The 12,147-nt window shown below is 42.9% G+C and overlaps 1 protein-coding gene across 3 annotated transcripts in view; it reads left to right on the forward strand.

The window, feature by feature from the left end:
- The window catches only part of SYBU (syntabulin), an 82,266-nt gene that overhangs the window by 24,486 nt on the left and 45,633 nt on the right, over positions 1-12,147 (forward strand). For 2 of the 3 annotated variants that reach the window (XM_068983730.1, XM_068983732.1), the window contains exon 3: positions 332-529. In XM_068983730.1, the coding sequence (XP_068839831.1) occupies positions 332-529 (198 nt within the window). Of the gene's footprint in view, positions 1-331; positions 530-3,011; positions 3,072-12,147 lie in introns of all 3 variants that reach the window. The other variant, XM_068983731.1, reaches the window with a different exon arrangement.

The raw sequence follows: 12,147 nt of genomic DNA on the forward strand, positions 1-12,147 counted from the left end.
ATATGAACCAGAAGTATACTACCTAAAGCCTTAAAACAGACAGGCATAATTTAGGTTTGGACAACAGGAATGGTACAGAAATATCTGTGATCCAAAAGTCTTACAGGGTTTTGCCTTAGAATCTATTCTTTGATTGTTGATATTTCCTTTGTTAACGTGATCGGCCAGAATATGGAAAATAAAAGGCAAGTCATCCACAGGAGTTAGCCTGCACCTCCTGAGCAGAGTACATGCGTGTGAGCGCGCGTGGGCACGGCTCACTGCCTGGCTTCCCTGCACCATCATTGATTTCCTCCTCCTCATTAAACACTCGTCGATTCCTGTCTTCCAGATGACACAGGCTGCCCTAGTAGCCAGTCAGTATCGCCTGTGAAGACGCCCTCGGATGCTGGGAACAGCCCCATTGGCTTTTGCCCTGGAAGTGATGAAGACTTTACCAGGAAGAAATGCACAATTGGAATGGTTGGTGAGGGAAGCCTCCAATCAGCGCGACACAAGAAGGAACCGAAGTCAGGCCTTGTAAAGCCAGGTAAGTGGCCTTGCTCTTCATGTTCTTATCAGAGCAATATGACTGGAGTGATTTCAAGTGAAATTTGAAATGAAGCCCCTGGATATCAGGATGAGGAACACTAATGCAGTACCTGGTACCCAGAAATCTCTCTCTCTTTTTTTTTAAGAAAGAGGTAGAGCAGAGAGTGGAATATTTTCTATACTAGTTGTTAATTGAGAATGCATGGTGACATATGTGTCTATTATAAAGACATGTTAAAAAGGGAGGAAATTTGAAGAAATGTTAACTGAATGGTCTAACAGACATTTAAACTATATAATTAAGTCTAGCATCAATTATACTAAGAAATTACTCGGTACCATCTAAAGTACGCACAGATTGAGAAAAGAACAGGTTATCTTGAGGCAGATCTGTAAGGCTGGGAGTGCTTTCTAACCCAGCTATTTTATTTGCTTTTTTAAGACTGAAATGTGAGTATGCTGCTATATGTGTGTATATGTATATATATAGAATATTCAATAATGACAAAATAGTAAAAGCTTTGAGATGAAATGGAGATCATTATTACAGTGAATAAGATGCCATGAACATCAGAACAGTTCTCAGAATTTGCAATATAACAACAAGTATTTTACATCTCAAAAATATATACAGTGTATGAGCAGTTTTAGTGAAACTAAAGCTGTAACTTGAAAGTAAAAGGACCTGAATATTGGCATTGAGAGACAACCCCCTGTGTTGCCTTATTTTCTTCAATATCACCAGTTGTGCTATACATATTAATGAGCCTGAAAAGACAGATTAATGGCTTGCATGAGTTCCATTCCTTACATTTGTCTTCTGATTTTTGCTTGGTGATGACATTATTGTGCAAAGAGCTGTGGGTGGCTTTATTTCAATGGAGCCAAAGCTTGGTCCTTGTCTGCTTCCATTGGAAGGTCCAACATCCACTTCCATCTCTCTCCGCTTTTGTTCTTTGTGAATAATTGATATGCAGAGCATATCTTAATGAATTATTCTTCGTCTTGCTTTTGGTCAATCAGGGAAAATGTCGTTTAGTCTGAGAGCAAAATTTAAACTGTGTGAGGAAGAAATCCTTTATTTCCTGTTGGTTCCTGGTAAATGTCAGTCAAGATGAATTTGTTGTCTTTTGCTTTGGTATAATATGAAAAAGAAAGAAAATGATACACAGTGGAGAAGACAGCATAGGAGAAAGATGGATATTATAAAAGAGGTGTTGGGTGCCCCTTTTATGCTTTTTATGCTCTTTTATATACTTAAGACAGAGACAGTGTGTTCAAGAATGTCATGTAATTATTGTATTGTTGTTATTGAGTCGCTAAGTTGTGTCCGAATGTAATTATAGTCAAGAAATAAACCATTACCTTGTGTATTCAGAAACTAGACTGTCCTTCCTCTCTTCCCCAGCTCAGCTCTCCTTTTAAAAAATTAAGATATAATTCACATACTATAAAATTCACCCCTTTAAAGTGTACATTTCCATGGTATTTAGTATATTCAAAACATCACCACTGTCCAATTTCAGGGCATTTTTATATCCCTCCAAAGAAGCCCCATACCCATGAGACATCACTGTCCACTCTTCCTTTCTCCCAGCCCCTGGCAACCACTTACATGCCCTTTGTCTGATCTGCCTGTTCTGGACATCACGTATAATGGCATCGTACAATCTATGGCCTGTTGTGTTTGGCTTCTTTTGCTTAGCATGATGTTTTCAAGGTTCATGCACTAGCCCGTCATTCTTTTTATGGCTCAGTAATATTCTATTGTATGAATATACCACTTTTTAAAGTAGACTTTTGGTGAGCAATTTCAGGTATACAGAAAAATTGAGCACCCAGTACAGGGTTCTCATATCCCCTACCAAATCTCATATCTCATACCACTACCTCCAGCTTCTTCTATTTTTAACATCTTGGCTTAGTGTGGTGTCACACCACTCTTTGCTTATCCGTTCACAGTTGATGGACATTTGGGTTGCTTCCGCTTTTGACCTATTGTGAATAATGGTGCCATGAACAATCACATACAAGTTTTCGTACAGACTTTCAGTTCTCTTGGGTGTATACCTAAGACTGAAATTTCTAAGTCATATGGTAACTCTATGTTTAACCCTTTGAAGAACTGCCAAACTTTTTCCCTAATGGCTGTACCACTTTACATACCACCAGCAAGGTCTAAGGGTTTCAGTTTCTCAACATCCTTATCAATAGTTGTTATTGTCTGTTCTTTTGGTTCTATTTACTCTAGTGACTGTGAAGCAGTATTTCATTGTGCTTTTGATTTCCATTTCCCTGATGGCTAAAGATGACGAGCACCTTTCCATGTGCGTATTGGCTGTTCGTGTATCTTCCTTGGAGAAATGTTCTCAATTTTCTTTTAGCCAGTTGGGAGCAGTCACCAATAGATTCTGCTTCCACGGCATACAGGATGTGAGTTTAAGAGCAGAAGCCCTGTCATCCTCTTTTTGTATTCCTAGCACACAGGGTCCGGTGTGTATCGAGGGCACAGTCGACATTGGTTGACCTCAACAGCAAAGGTAGGCTCTGGCATTGAGAATGTAAAATGCTGCAGGAAAGAGTGTCGGCTTCGGGGGTTGCAAAGAAAAAATAGATTTTTATTGTGAAGATATTGTAGGATTTGAATGCAACCTGAAATTATTTCATTTCTGTTATTCACCACCCACCACCTCGCCCGACAGAGAAGGCAATGGCACCCCACTCCAGGACTCTTGCCTGGAAAATCCCATGAATGGAGGAGCCTGGTGGGCTGCCGTCTCTGGGGTCGCACAGAGTCGGACACGACTGAAATGACTTAGCAGCAGCAGCAGCACCTCCCCCGATCCCCACCTCATCCTCAAAACATTTTACAGTGGTGACTATACAAATAAACAGTGAAATAAGACACGAGTGTGGTGCAGCAAGAACAAACTAAGTTAAATGGCTGTTAAGATTATCCTTGGCCTTCCCTGGTGGCTCAGATGGTAAAGAATCTGCCTGTAATGTGGGAGACCTGGGTTCAATCCCTGGGTTGGGAAGATCCCCTGGTGGAGGGCATGGCAACCCACTCCAGTATTCTTGCCTGGAGAATCCCAGGGACAGCGGAGCCTGGCAGACTACAATGCACGGGGTCACAAAGAGTTGGACACGACTGAGTGACTGACGCTTTCACTTTCACTTCAAGATTGCCTGTGCCCTTCCTTGTCTCAGTAATCATCACCTGCTCAGTCACTCAGTCGTGTCTGACTCTTTGTGACCATATGCACTGCAGTCCTCCAGGCTTCTCCAGCCATGGGATTCTCCAAGCAAGAATGCTGGAGTGGGCTGCCATATCCTCCAGGGGATCTTCCCGATCGAGGGGTAGAACCCGTGTCTCCTGTACTGCAGGCGGATTCTTCCCCGCTAAGGCCCAGGGGAAGCCTTGTTTCAATAATCATCAGAAGAATAATCATATCTTAATGTAAGGTTAAAAACCCTATGTGTATGCGCAGAATTCACCCTGAGCAAGTCTTTGTTCCTACAGAAGATACTTGTTGAAGATCAGCTACTTGTCTTGCTGAAGATGTTTAAGTAGAAAGTACAGACAAAAAGACTAAAAAGGAGTGGGGACAGAGGGAGGAAAAGAAGGAAGGAGGAAAGAAAGGAAACACGAGTTCTTCTTCATGCTGTTTCGATAATAATGGTTCCTTTGAGAATCCTGAAGGCCATGGACCCATATTCCAGAAAAATATGCACAAAATATCACATACTATTTTCTGAGGTTTTATGGGCCCCCTTTATTAGGATTTTTAACTCCTAGATAATAACCCTTGCCCAGAGGCAGAGCCTGAAATAGCACCTTTGTCAATTGCTTCTGATTTAATCTCCTAAGCAGTGCTGACCTCACGATCTTTTGATTTATTTGCATTTGGTCAAGGTCACAAGGGTCCCTAAAGTGTATTTTTTAGTTGCCTGAGATTCCTAATGTCATCACTAAAAGGCATAGCTTGAGCTTTTGAATGGGTTCCTATCTGTAGGGACCCATTGGTCCACAGTGGTGGTGGTGGTTTAGTCGCTAAGTCATGTCCGACTCTTGCGTCCCCATGGACTGTAGCCTGCCAGGCTCCTCTGTCCATGGGATACTTCAGGCAAGAATACTGGAATGGGTTGCCATTTCCTTCCCCAGTCTGTACAGTAAGCTCTTTGTATTTAAAACAATCTGCACCGGGACCTATAGCTTTCTGAACTTTCAGCAGAATAAACCTGTCAGTCTCATAACTAAGAAGAGAGAAAATTCTGGACACAAGGGCCTTGGATTACTCCAAAATTTATAAAATGCAGAGAATGTGTCGTTAAACCACAAGATGATACTGCTCACCGGTTATTAAAGTGTTCCACCTCCTCTGCAGCCCCAGGTGACCATCTCCCCTCAGCCTAAACTCATCTTCCACTCTTGATGTATGCTCTACTTTTTAAAAATAACTCATTAGAACCAATACCAGTTTATTAAAATAGCAAGCAATTAGTGTCTCTTACGCAGATGCTCCAGGGCCCTTTAACATTAACCTGGGCCCATTTAATTTTAGGTCTGTTGTTCTAGATTCTGGAAACTGCTGTTCACCTTGGAAGGGAGTTATTGAAATGCCCCTTTGGTCGTTCAGATAAAGAACTAACAATTTTGTATGTGTGTGTGTGTGCTTAGTCATTCAGTCATGTCCAACTCTTGGCAACTCCATGGACTGTAGCCCACCAAGCTCCTCTGTCCATGGTGATTCTCCAGGCAAGAATACTGGAGTGGGTTGCCATTCCCTCCTCCAGGGATCATCCCAACCCAGGGATTGAACCCGCATCTCCTGCACTGACAGGCAGATTCTTTACCACGGAGCCAGCTGGGAAGCTCCATAGTAATGTTGGCTTGGTACCTAATGCAGAAGGAGAAGGCAACTGTGTCATGGGATGCCAGGAAGGGCTTAGAAAGGTAAGCTGAGCACACCCGCACTCCCCAGCAGGGCACCGTGGCACTCACAGCATGGAAGCCTTGCCTTCTTCTAGGCAGGACTCGTGCTGGAACTTCTCGGAGGCAGTGCACCTTCTCTCATTTTGGTTTCTATCACTTAATGCCTATTCAGATTTAATTAAAAATTGCCACCAAAGAGTGAAAGAAAATAACCCTGCAGTCAGTTGGATAATGGCTTTGCCTTTTTCATGTTTTCATGAGTCAACTCAGCAGACATTCAAGACTGTGTCTCTAGAGCCTAATATAATGTCTGTCATGACACAGGTGTGCAGTAAATCCTTCAATGAGAATGAAATGATGTTTAGTGTGGGAAAGATAGGCAGAGATGACCTCAGCATCATCCTTGCTCTTCGGAACCTTATCATTCAAGACAGAAAACTGTACCATAAAGCTGGGCTATAGTACAGATAAAAGGAAGGGAATGGAGGCATGCTGATAGGGACCTGTTTATAATAATTCATTTTTATTGGAATATAGTTGATTTACAATGTTGTGCTAGCTTCTGCTATACAGCAGAGTGAATTAGTTGCACATATACATGCTGTGGTATGCCAAGTTGCTTCAATCGTGTCCGACTCTGCAACCCGATGGACTATACGCCACCCCCTGCCCCACCGGCTTCTCTGTCCATGGGATTCTCCAGGCAGGAATACTGGAGTGGCTTGCCATGCCCTCCTCCAGGGGATCTCCCTGACCCGGGGGTCGAACCCGCGTCTCTTATGTCTCCAGCATTGGCAGGCAGGTTCTTTACCACTGGTGCCACCTGGGAAGCCCATACATATACATATATTCTCTCTTTTTAGATTCGTTTCCCGTATAGGTCATTACAGTGTACTGAGTAAAGTTCCCTGTGCTGTAGAGTAGGTAGGTCCTGTTTAGTTATCTAGTTTATGTGTATTAATAGTAGTGTATGGGTTTCCCAGGTGGCGTTAGTGGTAAAGAATCTGCCTGCCAATGCAGGAGACATAAGAGATGTGGGTTCCATCCCTGGGTCTGGAAGATCGCCTGGAGTAGGAAATGGCAATCAACTCCGGTATTCTTGCCTGGAGAATCCTATGGACAGAGGAGCCTGGCAGGCTACAGTCCATAGGGTCACAAAGAGTAGGACCTGACTGAAGCAGCTTAGCACACATCATGTAATAGTAGTGTATATATGCCAATCCCATCACTTTTTGAGAGATCTACATTGTTAGCATTCCTTCTCTCAGATGCTTATCCTGATTTTAATCCACAGTCAGTTTTCCTGATGAGATTGTTGTCACTCAAAAAGGAAAGTTTTAATTGGATTTCTGCGCTAGAACATTAAATGATTTTCCTGGGCCGCCTTTAATGCTTGACTGTCTACTTGGGGAACATCTTAACCCAAAGGAGAAAAAGACCCAGTATCAGTGTTCTACAAATGCAAGTCCTAAATCCTTCCTACCCAAGGCTTGTGGGAGAGCTAGGGAAACAACTACACAATTTGAACAAAAAATTAGAAAAAGTGAAAGGGAGGGGAAAAAAACACCTGCCGTTTAAGGAGATAGATCAAGAGCAAATGGTTAGGGTCACTATAATTGAAAAGAAATCCACATTTAGAAACCGAAATGTTACAATCTACCTTGGAAAGATGTCACCGCCACCATCAGCATTCAGACTAAGTTAGTATTCCCCTGTCATCAGACACCACCCAGGCTACTGAAATCAGAAACCTGGCCAGATGAACTGTGATAATCTCACCACAGTAACAGAGGATGGGTGACTTTAAAAAGATGATTTCCCACTTTCAGAGGCATTTGCTGGAAAACTCAGAAGGCACCAACTGGATTAGTGATTAATCAACACTGGTTTAAGGAGACAGAGGCTCTTTCGCACACAGGCAATGGCCCACAGGTGTTCCCATGCTTATCAGGGGCATCGTCCCTTTCACTTCAAAGTCAGTGCTGTCAAATAAAAGGGACAATGTACAGGGTGGGGTGCAAGCGGGGCATATGTTCTTACAATAACTTGACTACAAAGAGGAGACTCAAGAACTTAGCTCACAGTTCTCCACAGATTACCCAGCTTGTGGTTTCTTGTGGGGGAAAAGTGTGAATGGATGGGTGGGGTGGGGCTGCGGGAATACCTTACTAACCACCAGACTCAGGAGTCCAGTATACCAGGCTCACAGTTTCATACCACCTCTTTAACTGTGCACTCTTCAGCTACTTGTTATCTTCCAGAAACTTTGTGTTTGGCATCTTTAGAATGGGTTATTGTGTCCATTAAACAGATTAAAGAATGTAAAATGCCCAGCGTTCCATCTGGCACAAAACAATTCCTTAGTAAATGTTAATAACAGTCATTCATTGCTCTTAAAATAGTTATCAGAGATTCCTTGCACTTTGTTTACAGGAAAATCCTTGAAACTATCACACAGAACTTATGTTTATTAAAACAAAATTCTAGCATGTCATGTTCTCCCAGTTCACATAAAACAGGAGGAGTGTTTGCTATTGGAGGACACTGGAGAGAGCGTGAGTTGACTGACAGATGATGGTTTGACAGTGAGGAAAGAGAAAATATGAAAGGGAAAATATGAAAAAAGCAAACAAAAGACCACTAGCACAAGGGCCTATTAACTGTTTGTAGTACAACTGTGTGCTCAGTTGTATCTGACTCTTTCTGACCCCATGGGCTGTTGCCTGCCAGGCTCCTCTCTCTGTGGGATTTCCCAGGCAAGAATACTGAAGTGAGTTGCCATTCCCTACTCCAGGGAATCTTCCTGACCCCGCATCTCTTGCATCTCCTGCATTGGCAGGCACATGCTTTATCCCTAGCACCACATGAGAGGCTTCTTATAGCACTTAAGGCAATAGTTAATGTTCTAGAAACAGGCTGAGTCATTGTGATGGTGTAGTTGGCAGAAAGTGATGTGTATGAAGGCAGGAAAATTCCTGAAGCATTTTGGAAATATTTTCACAGAATGGAAAAATTAAAATTTTAGTGCTAAAAGAGATTTGGGTTATATGGAAACATTCTGCATTCTTTCGCAGGCAGTGCTTTTCTAATAGCTTATAGTTTCAATCAAAGGTCTTTCAGCAGCAAAGCCCAATCTCAAATAAAGTCTTTAGTCTGTTTCAGATGCTAAACATATCTGGAAGACTGTATTAGATGTAATCATGGGCTTGCATGACTCTGAATTTTGATTAAAAATTGTTGTAGCTTATATTTATTGAGCCTTGACTGTCCCAGGCAAAATTCCAAGGACTTTACTCATTTAATCCTAGTATCAGTGTGAGAAGGGGGTATCATTGTCCCCTCTTTTACAGATGGAGAAACTGGCATAGAGAAGCTAATTCATGCAAGGTCACAGTCTGTAAATGGATTCTAAACAGTGTAGTTTTGCTTTTGACTCTTTAACTACCACACTGGTTGTAAGGTCCAACTTCAAAGGAAAAATTTTAATTGTAACAGGGAAGTATGACAATTGAGAAAGATGTGTTGATATAAGATAGGGATTTAAAAAAATATCTGTGGAGCCCTATAGATTATCTGATACAGTCCATATACTTATTATGCTGGCTGCTGCTAACCAAATCGATGAACCTCAATGTAACTTCAATGAAATACAGAAAATTGAACACAGGAGGCTATTTGGATGCAGATCAGGAAAATAAACCATGAAGATGTCAACATCAAAGAATGTTAAGGTCTTCAGAGTTTTCCACTCGATCAGATCTACTTCTTTCTCTACTTGTCACAGTGTTTTATGTGCCACCCTGTCTGTCATTAATAGTTTCATAAACAATGGTCAGTAGGTTTTGTCAACTTAAACAGGAGCTTTTGCACTGACACTGAAGTGGATCTCTGAAACTTCCACTCGACAGAATAAATGTCCCCCCAGGAATCAGCACAGAATGTTTTATGATGAGCTGCTGTATAGGCTGCCTCTTCACCCCAGCAGAGACCAGACGGGTGGGGAAAGAAAGCTGAACTGCGATGAGGAGCCCTGGGTGTTTATCTTTATGGCAGGGTTACTTACGTATTTACTCTCATGCCTTTCTCCCATCTGTGCCTTTGACGGTGCACCTAATCAATGTGATGGGGCCAAATGGTCTGCTAATGGTTTTCCCATAAGAATTAGTGAGTTATAATCCTCTTCTTCTCAGAGGTGACTGCTGTCCATATCCCAGGTCTACTGGGATTTATTGCACCTACAGTGTTATAGCTACCGATTTGAGGGCTCGCCAGATGCTTCCTAAGTGCTCTAATGTGCTGAGAACAAAGCGTTAGTGGTATCTCACACATAGCAGATATCCCAACAGACCACACACCCACCATTAAAGATGTTTATCAACTACCAGCCCAAGAGAAATGAACCTGAAAATTTCTTTTACACACAAACCTATAAACTAAGAATTATAAATCATGCAGATATATGCTTTAGATTGGGCTTCCCCCCCCCCACCCCCCAGCCGACTAAGAAGAGTTTATTGAGAAGACTGCATAATTAATGGGCTTAATTAAGGAAACCCAGCCAGTATGGGGCTTCCCAAGTGGAGCTGGTGGTAAAGAACCCACCTTCCAGTGCAGGAGACATAAGAGACATGGGTTCAATCCCTGGGTCGGTAAGATCCTCTGGAGAAGGGCATGACAACCCACTCCAGTATTCTTGCCTGGAGAATCCCAGGGACGGGGAGCCTGGAGGGTTATAGTCCATAGGGTTGCAAAGAGTCAGACACAACTGAAGCAACTTAGCACATAGCACAACCAGTATGGGGATGGCAACAGCTTGGAGCCCTTCCCCGTCGTGAAGAGGCCAGAGAGAGGTCAAGGAACCAGAACCCAGAGCCAGAGAATTCCCAGGCTGCATGTGAGGGAACCATGCACTTTGGTAGCAAAGTGTTAGCCGCTCAGTCGTGTCTGACTCTTTGCAACCCCATGGACTGTAGTCCACGGTGTGCTGCAGTCCACAGGGTCAAAAAGAGTCAGACATGACTGAGCTGAGTGACTGGACTGTCGTCTACTAGGCCCCTCTGTCCATGGGATTTCCCAGGCAAGATTACTGGAGTGGGTTGCCATGACCCCTCCAGGGAATCTTCCCGACCCAGGGATCAAACCTGGGTCTCCTGCATTGCGGCCAGATTCTTTACCATCTGAGCCACTAGGGAAACCCAGCAAAACAATGCGCCTAACAAGAAAGGAGGTGGAGGGAAAAGTACTCTGACTTCTCTCTCTTCTTTGTCTGTATAATTAGGTGGGTGGCGTTTGGGTGGACTGGGCTACTGATGGAAGTTATGTGTGAACCAAACTTATGTAAGTTCGTTGGGGTAATTCAGTGAGTTATGGTCTTCTCCACCTGAACCTGTGTCTAACAGCAGCCAAGTTTCAGCAGTAGGCAATGTGGCTGCAGGCCACAGTTAAGTGAGGTGAGCTCCAGGAAACTGGCCACAGTGGACTTACAATCCAAGCCATTTTGAATTCAAATCCGTTACATGGACTAGAATGTTTGTGGCTTTGCAGGAAGGTGATTTTTGTGTAGGAGCCTAGAAGACAGCAATCCTCACTCACTTCACCGCCTAAAAGGGTTCTGCTCAACTTTAGTTTGAATCCTGGCTGTACACTGATTGACCAGCTTTCACTCATTTACTCAACAAGTATTTACAAAGCATTTATTCTGTGCTGACACCATTGTTCCAGGCTTTCAGGACAGAGGAGTGGAAAAAACAAACAAGATGCCTGTTCTCTTGGAACCTGCCTGATATAGGGAGATGGCTGATACACAAGCAGACAGACAAGATAAGTAAGTTCAGATAGTGACACGTAAAACAAGGTAATGCTATAGCCGGTGATGAGCATTGGGCAGGGAGTGTCTGGGGAGGTGACATTTGAGCTGAGAACTTAGTCATATTCCTTTGCACTTGCGGAGGGTTTGCAGGGACAGTGAGTGAAGCAGTGAGCTAGGAAGAAGAGTGATTGCAGGTGAAGTCTGCATCAAGCAATGGGAACCTACTGGCCAGTATTAAGAGAGACATAATTTAGTATATGGGTTTCCCAGGTGGCTCAGTGATAAAGAGTCTGCCTGCCAATGCAGGAGTCACAGGAGATGCGGGTTCGATCCCTACGCTGGGAAAATTCCCTGGACAGAGGAGCCTGGTGGGCTACAGTCCATAGAGCAGAGTCAGGCACAACTGAGCATGCTCTTAATGTAGCACAATTTAGTGTATATGTTCAAGGCCCTTTTGGTTGCTCTGTGGAGCTTGCATTATCAAGAGATGAAACTGGAAGCAGGTTAATGAAGGAGGAGGCAGTGAAAACAGAGCCAAGTGTAAGAGACAGTGTATATGAGAGAATACAAGGTCCTGCATTTTCCTAATGAGATTAAAAACGTTTTATTTTATTTGCTAACTCGAGTAAACCTTTAGAGATGGATGAAATAGTCAATAGCTGGTAGGTTTTTTAAATTTATTTTTTAGTTAAACATATAAATGTATATTCTGTTATTTATTTAGAAGCAGGGATCTTGTTATTCATCATTAATATAAAAAAGTTATTGCCCTCCTCATCCCTGGAGCTAGTTTTCAACTCGGGTGTCTTTTCCAGTGCAAGTTATCTTCACTTCTGCCCAATTTGTTTGATACAAAGCCATTTTGAATTCA

Source organism: Capricornis sumatraensis, chromosome 11 (assembly GCF_032405125.1).
Source record: "Capricornis sumatraensis isolate serow.1 chromosome 11, serow.2, whole genome shotgun sequence".
NCBI lineage: Eukaryota > Metazoa > Chordata > Mammalia > Artiodactyla > Bovidae > Capricornis > Capricornis sumatraensis.